The following is a 17888-nucleotide window of genomic DNA, read 5'->3' as shown; positions in this document are numbered from 1 at the left end:
CATCCAATAGCACAGCTATATACAAGATACTGAATACAGCAAACCATAACAAAGGGACTTTTCAAAGTTAACCCAATTACCAAATAATGTGATGATAACATTAACTATCGATTGTCTTTTTGAACCCTAACACAGCAGGAACCTCACATCTTCACTATAGAGCCCCTACTTCCCCCAGTCCTGGAACCCTTGGATAGGGCCCACTTTCCCGTATGCATCTCCCAATCCATACCAAATAATATTGCATCTGCCGATCACAACCTAACCAATGCAACGATTGCCATCTCAACATGCTTCACCTTAGACTGTGTCCAGAGACTTCACGTGTGGAATGACAACCCTTCAGCTTCATTACTCGGGTGAGACCTTTCCTTTTATAGTACACTCTAATTTCATCTCAGGTGGTTCACTTTCTAACAAAGTCCCATAACCTAGATATACACCAGTTTCTGTGAGAGAGAGCTTATGTTCACACATATCCATAAACTACTGCAAAATATATACCTGAAAGCAGAAGTACACTGGAGTTTGCAGTGAGTACCTCCCTAACACTTCCTCTCCACTATTCCAAGCTTGGGATCCATGATTGCTCAACAATTTGTTTGGCTTTGTATGTTAACTCTCTTTTCAATCACCAGGTTCCAGATGCCACCAGGATGCTGGCCAGGCTTCCCTGGATTGAAGACCCCACCAATATGTCCTGGAGCTCAGCTTCCCCAGAGACACACCTTACTAGGGAAAGAGAGAGGCAGACTGGGAGTATGGACCAACCAGTTAACACTTCTAGGAATTGCAGGTTGCGATCTCTGCACAAATCTCTGCGTACTCTAGCTTGTCTGCCTTCAGACCATACCGGCAGCTGGAGATCTCGTGTGCCCAGTTTCGGCAGGGAGCCCGGGGGTCCGGGAGGTCCGGGATGGTTCCAGAATTCATAGCACAAGGGCGGGCAGGCCAGCCTTGTAGAAGGCGTGGGCCTAGGTGCCCAGGGGTGGTGGCCATGATAGGCCACCATGGCCCTGCCCCATGGCCCTGCCATGTCTGCTGCCCTGCTCACAGTGGCCGAGCAGCATGGAGGGATCACACGTCCAGTGCCCTGCGCCACGTGGTGGAGAGCCGGCTCCTGTGGGCTGGCCTGCGTGCTGGCATTGGGCTCCTGCGTGGTGGCATCAGGCTCCTGCGTGTTGGCATCGGGCTGCTGTGTGGTGGCGTAGGCCTCCTGCGGGCTGCGGGGCTGCGGGGCTGCGGGCACGGTGCGTGGGGTTGTCTGGGCGCAGCCGGCTGGCTGGCTGTTTAACCAGGTGGAAACGGCAGCTCCGCGCCTCGCCTCCCGCCCGCTGGCTCTTCCCGCTGGCTGTTCTGAGTTCGCCCGAGTGAGTGGAAACCACAGAGTGGTCCAGAGATAAATGTTCCAGAAACAGCAAAACAGTCTCGTGAAGAAAGAGCAGAGGCCTTTGGAGATCTCTTCACAAGCAGAAGAGAAGGCCATAGTGCATAGGTAGCCAAATTGTCTTTAATTATCTGAGAGATGCACAGGTCAGGTCCACATGGGCGCCATTAGTTGTTAAAATTTCGGAGGCTCTTGCCGGCCTGGCTTGCTTCACGGCGGGTAACAGAGACGCGGAGACAACGGCTGGGCAGGGAAGCTGTATTTCTTTATTCAGGAACAACGATTCATAAACTAAGACAAACTAATCACCAAACAGAACTCCGCTGTCTCTTTGCGGCGGCACAAGCACTCTCTTACTCTGGAACTCAGGAACCCTCTCCCGGGGTTCCTTTGGGGCGGGGCCAAGCAGGCCCGCGAAATTAACAGGACTCATCCAATTCTCTTGGCGGGGGAGGGCTAGAACAAACCAATATAAAGCATATGACAGTACACTAGAGTTTGCAGTGAGTACCTCCCTAACACTTCCTCTCCACTATTCCAAGCTTGGGATCCATGATTGCTCAACAAATTGTTTGGCTTTGTATGTTAACTCTCTTTTCAGTCACCAGGTTCCAGATGCCACCAGGATGCTGGCCAGGCTTCCCTGGATTGAAGACCCCACCAATGTGTCCTGGAGCTCAGCTTCCCCAGAGACACACCTTACTAGGGAAAGAGAGAGGCAGACTGGGAGTATGGACCAACCAGTCAACACCCATGTTCAGCGGGGAAGCAATTACAGAAGCCAGACCTTCTACCTTCTGCAACCCACAAAGACCCTGGGTCCATGCTCCCAGAGGGCTAGAGAATGGGAAAGCTATCAGGGGAGGGGGTGGGTTATGGAGATTGGGTGGTGGGAATTGTGTGGAGTTGTACCCCTCCTACCTTCTGGTTTTGTTCATTAATCCTTTCTTAAATAAAAAATAAAAAAAAACACCAAATATAGGTGGTGCACATGGCAAAGCAGCACACTATCCAAGTGAGTTATTTCACCAGGCCATTGTCTCTGTTCCTTCCTTTCTTCCTTTGTTTCTTTTTCTTGTATGCAAACAATATACTAGCAGAAAGATAAGGAAATAAATCTTCATAATTGTATCAAAGGATAAGTATTTTGGAATAAATTTAACTAAAAAGGGAAAGGCCAGTAAACCAAAAACTATAAGACAAAGAAGAAGAAGAAGTAGTAGTAGTAGTAGTAGTAGGAGGAGGAGGAGGAGGAGGAGAAGGAGGAGGAGGAGGAGGGGGAAGAAGAGGAGGAGGAGGAGCAGAAGGAGGAGGAGGAGGAGAAGGAGGAGGAGGAGGAAGAAGAGGAGGAGGAGGAGGAGAAGGAGGAGGAAGAAGAGGAGGAGGAGGAGCAGAAGGAGGAGGAGGAGGAGAAGGAGAAGAAGAAGAGAAGAAAAAGAAGAAGAAAGAAGAAGAAGGGGAAGAAGAAGAAGAAGAAGTAGAAGAAGAAAAGCAGTAGCAGAAGAAGAAGGCACAAATAAATGGAAAGGTATGCTGTGCTCATGGCTTGGAAGAATTGACATTGCTGACTATATCATCTAAGACAGTAGATGGACTTACTGCAAAACCCAGTAGCATTCTTCATATAAGTAGAACAAAAAACATGAAATTAATTTGGAACTATAAGGGCCTGAATAGCAAAAGCAATGCTGAGAGGAAAAAAATAACTACAGGAATGAATTTACAATGTTCATGGATTCAGACTACACCTAAAGTGATAATCTTGGAATTTATATGAATTTGTACTTAAAAATAAAAGCCAAGAACAATGTTGAAAAATCTTTTCAGAGTAAAACCCCCAAACTAAAACTACCAAGAGACATAACTGCAGGAGCCTCTAGAAGAAAAGAGAAGAGCTAAAGAAATCATATTCTAGAATCTAAGATGTGGAACCATACAGCAGATACTGGATATAGAAGGAACCACCCAGAGATACTTCCGGAGGCGAGGTTATGGAGCAGCAGCAGCTGTGTTTCTCTCCTCTCTTCTCCTCCTAACATCTATGCAATTAATAAGAAGCCATCTAAATACATCAAACATCTACTGAAAGAGCTACAGCAATATATTAACAGCAACACAGTCATAGTAGGGACTTCAACAACCCACTCTCTCAACTTGACAGATCATCCAGGCAGAAAATCAATAAAGACATGAGGTATCTAAATTAGGAGATAGATAGACTAGAACTATTGGACATTTTCAGAGACATTTATCACAAGCAACTGGAATACACATTTTACTCAAGTCCACATGGATCATTCTCAAGGATAGACCATATGCTAGGCCACAAAGACAGCATCAGCAAATTCAAGAGCATTGAAATCACCCCAAGCATCTTCTCAGACTACAGTGGAATTAAACTAACACTTAACAATCAACAAAAGATTAGTAATAGTCCCAAACTGTGGAAGCTCAACAGTACACTACTTAACAACTACTGAGTCAAACAGGAAATAAAGCAAGAAATCAAAATGTTTCAAGAGTTCAAAGAAAATGAAAACACAAACTATCAAATATTTGGGACACAGCTAAGGCAGTACTGAGAGGGAAGTTCATAGCCATACAAGCACACATTAGGAAAAAGAAAAAGCACAAATACACAACCTGATTGCACATCTTAAAGACCAAGAAGAAGAAGAACAAAGGACCCTTAAATCAACCAGAAGGACAGAAATCAGTAAAGTTAGGGCAGAAATAAATAACATTGAAAATTAGAAAACCACACAAAAGATCAATGAAAGTAAATGTTGGTTCTTCAAAAGAGTGAACAAAATCGACAAACCTTTAGCCAGACTCACAAAACAAAAAAGGGAGAAGACCCAAATAAATTGGATCATAAATGAAAGAGGAGCTATCACAAGAGAAACCACAGAAATTCAGCTTATCATGGGAGACTTCTATGAACAACTATATGCCACCAAGGTAGAGAACCTGGAAGAAATGGACAATTTCCTAGATACCTATGACCTTCCAAAATTAAGTAAAGAGGAACTAGATTACATGAAAAGCCCCATCACAGCTAATGAAATTGAAACAGTTATCAAAAACCTTCCCAAAAATAAAAGTCCTAGACCAGATGGTTTTACAAATGTATTCTACAAAACCTTCAAGGAAGAACTAATACTTCTATTTTAAAAGTCTTCTAGAAGATTGAAGACACTAGAACACTCCCTCCCAGCTTCTATGAAGCCAACATCACTTTGACACCAAAAGCAGACAGGAACACAACCAAAAAAGAAAACTAAAGAACAATATCTCTGATGAACATAGATGCTAAAATACTGAACAAAATTCTAGCCAACCGGATACAGCAGTATATTAAAAAGATTGTTCATCATGGCCAAGTGGGGTTTATCCCAGGCATGCAAGGTTGGTTTAATATATATAAATCAATCAACGTGATCCACCACATCAATAAAAGCAAGACCAAAAACTACATGGTCATATCAGTAGATGCAGAGAAAGCCTTTGACAAAATACAACATCCCTTTATGATATAAACACTACAAAAAATGGGAATAGATGGAAAATTACTGAAGATAGTGGAGTCTATATATAGCAAACCTACAGTCAACATCATACTCAATGATGAAAAACTGAAAGCATTTTCCCACAGATCAGGTACTAGACAGGGCTGCCCACTATAACTGCTATTATTCAACATAATGTTGGAGTTCTTGCCATAGCAATCAGGCAGAAGCAAGGAATTAAAGGCATACAGATTGGAAGAGAAGAAGTCAAACTTTCCCTACTATGGATGACATGATAGTATACATAGAAAAACCTAAGGAATCCAGCAAGAAGCTTTTGGAAATCATCAGGCAATACAGTAAGGTGTCAGGCTGTAAGATTAACATTCAAAAGTCAGTGGCATTCTTCTATGCAAACACTAAAGTAGAAGAAGTTGAAATACAGAAATCAATTCCTTTTACTATAGCAACAAAAACAATAAAATATCTAGGAATAAACCTAACCAAAGAAGTAAAAGACTTGTACACTGAAAATTATGAGTCACTACTCAAGGAAACTGAAAAAGACACAAAGAAGTGGAAAGATATTTCATGTTTATGGGTTGGAAGAATTAACATCATCAAAATGAATATACTACTCAGAGCCACATACAGATTTAATGCTCTCTCCATCAAGATCCCAAGCACATTTTTTAGGAGAATAGAACAAATGCTATAAATGTTTATCTGGAACCAGAAAATACCTAGAATTGCCAAAACAATCTTGAGAAGAAAGAACAGCACTGGAGGCATCACACTCCCAGATCTCAAATTGTATTATAGGTTCATTGTCATCAAAACTACTTGGTACTGGAACATGAGTAAATACAGTGACCAGTGGAATATAATTGAGAGTCTGGAAGTAAGTCCCCACACCTATGGACATCTAATCTTTGACAAACTATCAAATAGGGAAAGCAGAGTCTCTTCAACAAATGGTGTTGAAAAAAATGGGTTGAAACATGCCGAAAAATGAAACTGAACCACTATATTTCACCAAATACAAAAGCAAATTCCAAGTGGATCAAGGACTTGGATATTAGACCACAAACTATCAGATACCTAGAGGAAAATACTGGCAGAACTCTTTTCTGCATGAATTTTAAAGACATCTTCAATGAAATGAATCCAATTACAAAGAAGACTAAGGCAAGCATCAACCTATGGGACTACATCAAATTAAAAAGCTTCTACACAGCCAAAAAAACACCTAAACCAAGCAACCCCTTACAGAAAGGGAGATCTTTAAGTGCCATACATCAGAGAAGAGGCTAATAACCAAAATATATAAAGAGCTTGCCAAACTCAACAACAAGAAAATAATCCCATCCAAAAGTGGGGAGAGGACATGGACTGAATATTCACCACAGAAAATATCCAAAAGGCTGAGAAACACATGAAAAAATGCTCCAAGTCTTTGATTGTCAGAGAAATGCAAATAAAGACAACAATGAGATACCACTTCACTCCTGTGAGAATGTCATACATCAGAAAAGGTAACAGCAGCAAATACTGGAGAGGCTGTGGGGTCAAAGGAACTCTCTTACACTGCGGTAGGAATGTCAATTGATCCAACCTCTGTGGAGAACAGTCTGGAGAACTCTCAGAAGGTTTGTAATAGACCTACCCAATGATCCTGCCATTCCTCTCCTGAGGATATATCCTAAGGAACCCAGCACACCCATCCAAAAAAGATCTGTGTATACATATGTTCTTAGCAACACAATTTATAATAGCCAAAGTCTGGAAGCAATTCAGGTGTTCAACAATAGATGTGTGGTTGAGCAAGTTTTGGTCTTACTACTCAGCTATAAAAAATGGTGACATCACCATTTTTGGCTGATCTTGTATGGAGCTTGAAAAAAATCATGTCAAGTGAAATGAGTCAGGAATAGAAGGATGACTATGGTATAATCTCACTCTCAGGCCAAAGTTGAAAAACAAGATCAGAAGAGAAAACACAAGTAGAACCTGAACTGGAATTGTTGTATTGCACCAAAGTAAAAGACTCTGGCATGGGTGGGGGGAGAATACAGGTCCAAAATGGATGAGAGGATCTAGTGGGGTTGTAGTGTTATATGGAAAACTGAGAAATGTTATGCATGTACAAACTATTGTATTTACTGTTGAATGTAAAACATTAATTTTCCAATAAAGAAATTTCTAAAAAAGGTAACAAAAAAGAAAAAAGAAAAAAAAAAGGAGTGTACATAAACACCATTCCCACCACCAAAGGACTGTGACCCATCCCTCCCACCCACTCCCACCCCCCACTGGCCCAGGAAGCTACATGTCTACCCCTCACCACTGGGTTTTTACTTTGGTGCCCTACTTACAATTTGATCAGGTCCTGCTTTTAGTTTCCCTTTCAGATCTTCTTAGTCAGCTTCTGTTGATGAGTGGAATCATCCCATACTCATCTTTATCTTTCTGACTTAGTTCACTTAACATAATTCCTTCTAGCTCTGTCCAAGATGGGTCAGAGAAGGTGGGTTCATTGTTCTTGATAGCTGCATAGTATTCCATTGTTTATATATACCACAGCTTTCTCAGCCACTCATCTGTTGTTGGGCACCTGGGTTGCTTCCAGGTTTTAGCTATTATGAATTGTGCTGCTATGAACATAGGAGTACACACCTCTTTTTGGTTGGGTGTTATGGAGTCCTTGGGGTATAACCCCAGGAGAGGAATTACTGGGTCATATGGAAGGTCCATGTCTAGCCTTCTGAGAGTTTTCCAGGGTACTGTACAGCAAACCATAACAAAGGGACTTTTCAAAGTTAACCCAATTAACAAATAATGTGATGATAATATTAACTATCGATTGTCTTTTTGAAACCTAAGACAGTAGGAACCTCACATCTTCACTATAGAGCCCCTACTTCCCCCAGTCCTGGAACCCTTGGATAGGGCCCACTTTCCCGTATGCATCTCCCAATCCAAACCAAATAATATTGCATCCGCCGATCACAACCTAACCAAAGCAACGATTGCCACCTCAACATGCTTCACCTCAGACTGTATCCAGAGACTTCACGTGTGGAATGACAACCCTTCAGCTTCATTACTCGGGTGAGACCTTTCCTTTTATAGTACACTCTAATTTCATCTCAGGTAGTTCACTTTCTAACAAAGTCCCATAACCTAGATATACACCAGTTTCTGTGTGAGAGAGCTTATGTGCACACATATCCATAAACTACTGCAAAATATATACCTGAAAGCAGAAGTACACTAGAGTTTGCAGTGAGTACTTCCCTAACACTTCCTCTCCACTATTCCAAGCTTGGGATCCATGATTGCTCAACAATTTGTTTGTCTTCGTATGTTAACTCTCTTTTCAATCACCAGGTTCCAGATGCCACCAGGATGCTGGCTAGGCTTCCCTGGATTGAAGACCCCACCAATGTGTCCTGGAGCTCAGCTTCCCCAGAGACACACCTTACTAGGGAAAGAGAGAGGCAGACTGGGGGTATGGACCGACCAGTCCACGCCCATGTTCAGCAGGGAAGCAATTACAGAAGCCAGACCTTCTACCTTCTGCAACCCACAACGACCCTGGGTCCATGCTCCCAGAGGGATAGAGAATGGGAAAGCTACCATGGGAGGGGGTGGGTTATGGGGATTGGGTGGTGGGAATTGTGTGGAGTTGTACCCCTCCTACCTTATGTTTTTGTTCACTAATCCTTTCTTAAATAAAAAATTAAACAAAAAAAAGACAGGAAGTGCAAAACTCAAAAAAAAAAAAAAAAAAAGAAGGAACCACCCAGCAGACTTGCTCCCTTTGTAAGGTTTGAATAATGGGAGTTGTTAACAATGGAGGCAGTAAAGCACTGCTAGAAACTCAGCCCAAACGGAAACAGTGGATTGGAGAGAGATCTTTCTTCTTTAATCTCCTACATTGCTTCCTACTGGCTACATAGAAACAGAAGACAGTGGGTAAGGTGCCCACTGAGGAATCCTTTTTCAGAGATGAGCTCTCTCTACAAGAGTGAAAAAAATCCAAGAGCAAACAAGCAAATGCCCAATGCATCAGGAGAATACAGTTCAAACTACCTTTAGACCATTTCATAATTATGAGATCTGGAATATTTCTAAAGTCAAACTAGAAAAAGCTTTTTAAGGATATGGATGAGTAAGAATGCTCATATACTGTCTGTGAGCTGTGGTGAGGTAAATTGGCACAGCCAATTATGGAAATGGGGTTACTGTTTCTTTCTTCATAGTAAAACTCCTTGGGTAATCCAGAAATTTCACTACTGTGTTTAGATTTCAGAGAAAACTCTCACATAACAAAATGGTAATCATTTGAAAACAATATATACATTGGTGGAAGAACTAATTCTTTTTTAAAATTATATGTTTATCCAATAGTAGAATTCTATATCACATATTAAATGAATAAATAGTCCTACAAACATCAATATGGATTACTCCCCCAAAACATGCTACTAAAACAAATAGCAGAAGACCATAAGCAGTAATTACCATTCATGTAACATAAAAAGAGACAGTTCTGGGGATATTATTTAGGACTGTGCATATAAATAGAAGACATGAGAATAACAGACACAAAATTCAGGGCAATGGTATCCCTGAGAGGGAAATGGAAATGGGATTAAAGAGGGCTCCTTAAGTGTCTTCATTAGTTTTTAAGTGCGTTGTTTCTCAAGTTAGGATAATATTTATTTATGCTTTACTTTGTCTCTTTATCTTTTAGTTTGACTAAGATATTTGAGCTTTATTAAAAAGGTAAGAAAATGTTGCCATCAAATTATTAATACTCCCTCAAGTAAAAATATGAATCCTAGTGTTTGTCAGACTCTGAAATGTGTGTTTAGAAGAATTTATGACATGCTACTGGTAGAAATAGCAATGCTTCATAAGCTGTCACTTAATCAGCTACTTTCTATATTATTCAGTTTACAAAAACCAAATCCAGATGATTCCTCCAGAAGTGAGGTCTCCTTCTACAGTGTGTAACAGCTCCCACTACAGTGTGAACTCCTCCCTCTACAGTGTGTAACAGCTCCCACCAGCTGTGTGACCTTGGGCATATTTGATTAGACTCTGGGAATCCCACTCCTGACTCTCACTTTCTGGTTTAAGTTTTATGGCATAAGTGTTAGCTGTTATTACTTAAAATGTCATAACTAAAAGAACACAAGAGAACTTAGTAAAGAAACCCTCCCCCAGAAGAAAGTTCTACATCTTACAGAACACTTGGTGCTGGACACAAATGAGCTCTGATATTACAGTGGACTCCAGGGAACCTGGGTTTTTATAAGAGTTCCTGGGTCTCCAGGATTTATTATTATTATTATTATTATCATCATCATCATTTTATAATAGCTTTGTCTGTTTTTGAGGTAAACTTGGTTTGCTGCACTATGCTTTAGAAGATAATTTCTCACCTCTTCAAAATGTGTTACCATATCTTATTCCCTCCAAAACACAATATTCTTCCTCTAAAGTCCACTGGGCCCCTTCCACTCTTGCAACTGACTTGCTCACTCACACTTCTCCCTCCTCCTTCTTCTCTTCCTCCTCCTCCCCCTCCCGCTGCTTCTCCTCCTCCTCTGCTCCTGCAACTCACTTGCTTCCTCCTCCTCCTCCTTGTCCTCCTCCTCCTATTCAGAGCACAGCTCAGCTCTAACTTATGGTGGTGGTGGGGACTGAATCTGGGACTGTGGAGCCTTAGACATGAAAGTTTTTTTGTATAACCATTCAGAGTGGTGAGTGGGAAGAAAAGGCAGGGGAAGCTATCAAGAAAACCCAGCAAAAAGAAAAAAAAAATAACTAAGACAGATGGAGACAATGTAACTTAAGGGACACTTACATCATAGTGAGGTCAGAAGAAGAGGCAGAGATAGAAGAAATGTTAGCTGAGGGACTTCCAGGACAGAGCTATGGCAACTCTCTCAATTGGCTTTCCCCCAGAAAACAAACATTACAACAAAATACCTCAACCAATTTCATCAGAGAACAGCTGGGATTTCTGGTAAAGAAAGGAGCATTAGCATTTGAAAGTTAGTGCCTGTGTACAGTGGGAGCAGAAGGGGATGGAAAATAAACCTGGCACTGAGTTGTGGGTCTTTGTCATGTTAGCAATTGCTTTCAATCCATGTGGCAAATTTAAAAGGCTGACTGGAATTGCTCAGGAAGTGAGTGGCTTAAGAAAAAGAGCTCAAGACTGCTGTTTACAGCTGTAGGAGCCACAGGCTCTTAAGTGAACCCCAAGAGGCCACTGGGGAACCAGGGAACTGAACAAATTACGCTGTGTTGGCAAGGAAGCTAACCAAACTCTAGGGTTATTTTTGCTGCCACAGATACCCTGGTCATAGGGGTCAGACTGCTCTGAAGGCAAGAAAAATGACTGAATTCAAAGCAGAATTCCTACTTTCAGGAATGAATCTCCTCCCCAGACGAGGGCTTTAAGGGGCATCAGATGGCTTAATACTGTCACTTTTTTAAAATGCAGGAAGCAGAGAGAACTCCTAAATTCCTTAACTCAAATAGACGTACACCAAGACACATCACTGTGAAACCATCAAAAAGACAAAGAAAAAAAAATACAAGTTTCTAGGGAAAAGAAGAATTTGACTTATAAAAGCAGCTGAGAGTTCCCCCAAGTTGAAGAGGGAGATAGAGTCTCAGATATAGAAAACTTTAAGAAAAATAACTCCAAAGCTAAGCTCCATTTAACAGATGATAATGACCATGAATCCACTGCTCCTGGAGGCTATTTTTTTCCCTTTTGTTGCCCTTGCTGTTTAACATTGTTGTGGTTATTATTGTTGTTGTCATTGTTGTTGGATAGAACAGAGAGAAATGGAGAGAGGAGGGGAAGACAGAGAAGGGGAGAGAAAGATAGACAAACTTGCTTCACTGCTTGTGAAGCAACTCCCCTGCAGGTGGGGAGCCAGGGGCTCGAACCGGGATCCTTACACTGGTCCTTGCACTTTGCGTCATGTACACTTAACCTGTTGTCACTAGGGGTATCACTGGGGCTTGGTATCTGCACTTGAATCCAGCACTCTTAGCAGCCATTCTTTTTCTTTTCCTCTTTTTTTTTTTTAAATATTATTATTATTCTACTTTTGATAGAGAGAAGATTGAGAAAGAAGGGAGTGAAGAGAGGGAGAGAGAAAAAGAGACAGCTACAGTAGCACTTCTACTGAAGCTTCTCCCCTGCAGCTGGGGACCAGGGTGTTGAACTGGGCCCTTGCACATGGTAATGTGTGTGCTTCACTGGGTGTGCCACTGCTTAACCTCTCCCCATATTACTTCTATAAATGTATGTTGTGCTGATCCTAAGACCCTACTTAATATAAGGAACCCTGTCTTTGGTTTCCTTTCACCCTCCTAACAGCTTGTTGCCAAATCCCTATCTCATCAAAGGTTTAGAATAATAAATCAAGGATTTTGAAATACATTAAGCATATATGCCAGAAGAAACCATGCTTGACATGAGAAAGATAACAGTGAAAACCTAGATGCTGTGTAATGACTTCGTGTTTTATTCTTCCTAAAAACAAGAAGTGGCTACTGAGAGTTGCCTCCTGACAATTCTTGTCTAAATAAAATGCCAGTGCACTCAGAAAGTGGGAATACTCAGTGAAAAGTTACAACACCTTGAATGCCTTTTGCTGAAAATTGCAACAGCTTTTCTGAGATATGTCTAAAAAGCAGTTGCAGAGAACAAATAACTGTTTTTCTCAGCATGCTTTAAATGAAAGGAGATGGAATTGTAATGAATGTAGGCAGGCTGCCTCAGCAAATACTACAAAGAAAACACTTCCCTTGCTGTTTCAGTCACCATGGGCTGAGATAATTAGAAAACCCAAAGTCAGAGCATGAACTCTCTTTGAAATTGAGACATCAAGTTGTCAGTTCATTTTCACATATACTTCCAAGTGATCAGTCACATTAAAAAGCAGTAATGTACTTTTTATATTTGCCGTGTCTGATTCTAGCCATGTCTTACAAAAAGTACAAGTTTTTCATGGTACCTGTGCTTTCACCCAGCCCTCCTGTCTAGAGTTTTGATTTGTTTCCCAGGTCACAAATGTGTGTGATTTTTTTTTTTTTTTTGGCCTTTTGGGTTATCGATGGGGCTCGGTGCCTTTTGTTGCCCTTGTTGTTTATCATTGTTATTATTGCTGTTATTGTAGGATAGAACAGAAATCGGGTGGGGGGGGAGACAGAGAGGGATAAAGAAAGATGACACCTGCAGACCTGCTTCACCACTTGTGAAGTGACCCCCCTGCGGGTGGTGAGCTGGAAGCTCGAACTGGGATCTTTATGAGTCCTTGCACTTCAGGCTATTTGTGCTTAACCTGCTATGCTAGCACCCAGCCCCCCAGATGTATGTCTTTTTTCTCTGAAAGCAAGGATAGAGAACTTTTTTTTATGAATATTTATTTTGTTGCCCTTGTTTTGTTGTTGTATCTATTATTATTGTTGTTGTTATTGATGTCATCAATGTTGGATAGGACAGAAAGAAATGGAGAGAGGAAGGGAAGACAAGAGAGACAGATAGGGGAGAGACACCTGAATACCTCTCTTCACCACTTGTGAAGCGGCTCTCCTACATGTGGGGAGCTGGGGGCTCCAACTGGGATCATTATGCTGGTCCTTGCGCTTTGCACCACGTGCACTTAACCTGCTGCGCTGCTGCCCAACTCCCGAGAATTTTTTTTTCTTTTTTTATTTAAGAAAGGATTAATTAACAAAACCACAGGGTAGGAGGGGTACAACTACACAAAATTCCCACCACCCAATCTCCATATCCCACCCCCTCCCCTGATAGCTTTCCCACTCTCTATCCCTCTGGGAGCACGGACCCAGGGTCATTGTGGGTTGCAGAAGGTAGAAGGTCTGGCTTCTGTAATTGCTTCCCCGCTGAACATGGGCGTTGACGGGTCGGTCTATATTCCCAGTCTGCCTCTCTCTTCCCCTAGTAGGGTGTGTCTCTGGGGAAGCTGAGCTCCAGGACACATTGGTGGGGTCTTCAATCCAGGGAAGGCTTCCTAGGCTTCCGAGAATTTTTTTTTTCCCTCAAGGGCCACTTGGATATTTATAACATCATTGGTGCACTGTTGGGAACATGTGTAAGCCTGATAGAGCTTAGGGAGAACCATCCCCATCTTTGGATGGAGGTCTGAGAAGATAACCTCTTGGTAAGTCTCTCTCAACCGAGGTGAGCATAAGGGGGGAAACTCAGACTTGGTTCTTTCCTTCTTGACTCTCAGGCCCACAGTAACTCCAATACTTCCCTCCATTAACTGCAGGCCACATGGCCACAGATTCACTTATTCAAAGTCACCTTCTGATCACAGAAGAACACACCTTATCACACACTTCATCACACACCTCAGACCCCAGACAAGAGAAATGCCAAACCATATGGCCTTTTGATATCCATCTTCTCTCTGTCTCACCCTACAGGTTTAACCCCTATGCTTCTCTCAGATACCTTTGGATAATTAAGTTGCTTGTGTTATGGAGAATAACTTTCTTGTATCTCATCAATTCCTGTCATACCAGCCCCCTACCTTAGGGGCATGCTGACTGTTAAGAAACCTGTAATTTCTGTCGTATTTCAATAATTAACTTCATTGCTTTTCTATTTAACTCATGTCCACTTTGCTAATAAATGGACTCTAGGATTCTGGGATTCTAAGGACTCAGATTCTAGATTCAAGCTAAGAGTCCCCTGGTGTCTTTTACTTCGTGTCACCCCGGTCGTGAGCAAGAAAGAACCAGCCCATTACCTTTCCCCTGGATGCCACCCTGCCGGAGAAGTAGAGAGACACCCCGAAAGTGCACCATACAAAATTATCGTACTTTATTTTTTAAGTTTATTATTTCTTTAATTCTTATTTATTATTGGATAGAGACAGAGAGAAATTGAGAAGAGGATGTTGAGATAGAGAGGGAGCGACTGAGAGACTCCTGAAGCACACTGCTTCACTGCTCATGAAGCTTTCCCCCGCAAGTGGAGACCAGGGGCTTGAACCTGAGCCCTTGTGCACTGTAATGTTTGTGCTTAATCTGGTGCACCACTACCTGGCCCCCCCATACAAAATGATCAATTTAAAAATTTGTACTTACTGTTGCTATGAAAAATCTCCTAGGAGATTTATTGGAAAAGAAATTTTAAACGATTCCCTTCATTTATTTTTTTATTGAGGTAACATTGGTTTACAAGACTTTTATGTTTTAGGAGTATAATTTCACACCTTTTCAAAATATGTTACCACACACTGACAAAAAAATTCAACAATGACCAATATTATAATATATATATAAACACTATTCTCCCATAAGTGTTAAAAAAGTACAAGTATTTTTTCTTATTCTACTCTGTATCAATGTCATACACACACAAAATATTTGGATCATTTAACAAACTTAATATTCTCTTGTTTTAGTATCAGTAACAGGGATGTAAATGACCATTTCCTGAGTTAACTGCACAATGTAAAATTTACTCTGTATTGCTAATAAGACATTTTACAGCATAGAAACGTGACCAGAATGATCACTGACATTACCATGTCATAAAACACAAGAGCTTATTGTAGAATAGTGACCAACTTTAAATGGTAAGGAGCTTCGTGATTCATAACAAAGAATCCATGATTGATTTTCCAGGTCAAGTATCTGTAGTAAAATAAGTTATGGTATAAAATAAATCCCATAAGTGATCTGTTCTGAAGGAACATCTGATATCATATAGCAAACTGAAGCCTGAATTCTCGATAACCTCATAATATATACAAAATGTTCTTTTAAAAACTCCTAGGCAATCACAATTTAGATAAAACTGTTGAATAAAAATGATGACACTTCTTCATTATCCTGTAAAACTATGGATCTCATCTTTGGAAAAGTTAAGATGATGCAGCATCCTGAAAAACAAACACAAAGAACATCTCTTTGGGAAAATGTTTTTTTAAAAAGAAGATCAAAGTCTATCATCATTAACGCAGCACTTTTCTCATTAACCCCAATTAATAGGTATTTTAAAACCCTACACTATCACTTCTAAAAAGACTTGACAACAGGAGCCAAGAGACAGCTTACTGGATAGCAAATGCACCTGGCCATGCAGGTGGGTCAGATTCAAAGACTGGCACCACATGGAAGGGCCACAGCACCTAGGGATGCTCTGTTGCTGTGATGTCTCTCCCGCCTCTATCACTCTGTATCTCTCAAAAAGAGTGGCCAAGTCACACATGTGTGAGGCCCAGCCTCTCTCTTTATCCCACTCCACTGCTCCCCACACCAACCAAAATAATTTCTTATATCACCAAATATGTAGTTGCTTACATTTTTAAAAATCTATATTTTTTCTTTTATTAACTGGATAGAGACAGAGAAATAAAGGGGTGGTAGAGTGAGAGAGAAGAGGGCCGGGAGGTGGCACAACTGGTTGAGCACACATGTTACAATGCATAAGGACCTAGGTTCGAGCCCCCGGCCCCCACGTGCTGGGGGAAAGCTTTGCGAGTGGTGAAGCAGGGCTGCAGGTGTTTCTGTCTCTCTCCCTCTCTATCTCCTCAAATGCTCTCGATTTCTGGCTGTCTCTATCTAATAAAGATAATTAAAATAAAGAGAGAGAGAGAGAGGGAGAAAGAGTGACACCTGCAGACCTGCTTCACTACTTGTGAAGCTTTCTCCCTGCAAGTGGGAACCAGGGTCCAGAATCTGGTCCTTTGTGTTGCTCTCCCTCTCTATCACCATTTCCCTTCTCAATTTCTCTGTCTTATGCTATCCAAAAGAAAAAAAAAGGTTTTAGTCATCATTCTCAAAGCACATAGCCTGTTTTGATCATGTAGCTCCCCTCATTCCAACAGAGATCTTCTTGGGAAAAAGTGATCTGTCTCTCCCTGAATTTCCCTAACAATTTGCTTTTATCTTCAGTAAGGTATTAATGACATTCAGAGTCATATTCTATTTGTTGGTATATACATTTGTGGGTCTTGCAAACAGAATGGTTTAGTTATGTCTGTAATAAACACAGTGAGTATTTATTTTTCCTTGCATGACCTTATTTAATTCACGCTGTTAATTTTATAGGTGAGGAAGCTGGGAATTAGAGAGTTTAAGTAACTTGATTACAGTCACACAGCCAGCAAAACAGCAACACTCAAAGCTCCATATGTTCAGCATTGCCATCGCGTTGTTGGCATTGGTGGACTTTCCTTTTGATGCAAGATTAGGAAACACACATCCTGCTGTGGCATGAATGAATGTCTGTGCCCTCCCTACACCCAAACCATGTTGCAATTCAAATGGCCAATGTGACAGTATTAGTAGCTTTGGGGAGATGCTTAATCCACAAGAACAGAGCCCTTTTTTTTTTTTTTATAGATCTGTGCTTTATAAAAGTAACAGTAAAGACCTATGTTTAATGTTCTGAGTTTTGAAAAGCAAGAACTTAAATAGTAATGAAAAAATCTTAAAGATATTAAACAGAACACTTTTGGAAGTATTATGATTCAAAAACACTTAAATATAATTACAAATATTTTAGAATTCAAAATGGAGAGATAATTTTAATGCCTTTTTATTGATGGTAATCTTTTTCATAATTAAAATTAAAATTAGAAATAGAAAGTGTTAGGTTCAGTCATATAAAGAACAAGAAAAACAAGGCAACTAAAACAGCTGCAAGTTAAAATCATCAAGGGAGCAAATGGCGAATACATTTAACCAAATATCTTCAAGTCTCATTTTCAGAGATCAGAGTTTGTCTTTAAATCTTAGCTTGTCTATGTTTTAAGTTTCTCTTTTGTGTCTTGCTTCCTGGCTTTCCATTACTATACTATTTACTAATCTTACCCACTTACAGAGAATGAGGAAAACTGAAGTAAGATGAACACTATTGATCACTCACTATGTAGTATAAAATAACAGAAGGGGGAAATGACTCTAAGGTCCGA

The 17888-nt window shown here is 40.9% G+C and overlaps 1 protein-coding gene across 3 annotated transcripts in view; it reads right to left on the bottom strand.

Moving 5' to 3' along the window:
• Nucleotides 1–15091: 15091 nt before the first annotated feature.
• The window catches only part of LOC103116282 (cytochrome b5 reductase 4), a 74981-nt gene continuing 72184 nt past the window's right edge, over nt 15092–17888 (bottom strand). For all 3 annotated transcript variants that reach the window (XM_007526139.3, XM_060205453.1, XM_060205454.1), the window contains one exon: nt 15092–15851. In XM_007526139.3, the coding sequence (XP_007526201.1) occupies nt 15797–15851 (55 nt within the window). In that variant the 3' untranslated portion in view covers nt 15092–15796. The remainder of the gene's footprint in view (nt 15852–17888) is intronic.

This window comes from Erinaceus europaeus, chromosome 13, assembly GCF_950295315.1.
Source record: "Erinaceus europaeus chromosome 13, mEriEur2.1, whole genome shotgun sequence".
NCBI classification, from domain to species: domain Eukaryota; kingdom Metazoa; phylum Chordata; class Mammalia; order Eulipotyphla; family Erinaceidae; genus Erinaceus; species Erinaceus europaeus.
The sequence above is the reverse complement of the archived record's forward strand: the minus strand, read 5'-3'. Positions and strand labels throughout refer to the sequence as shown.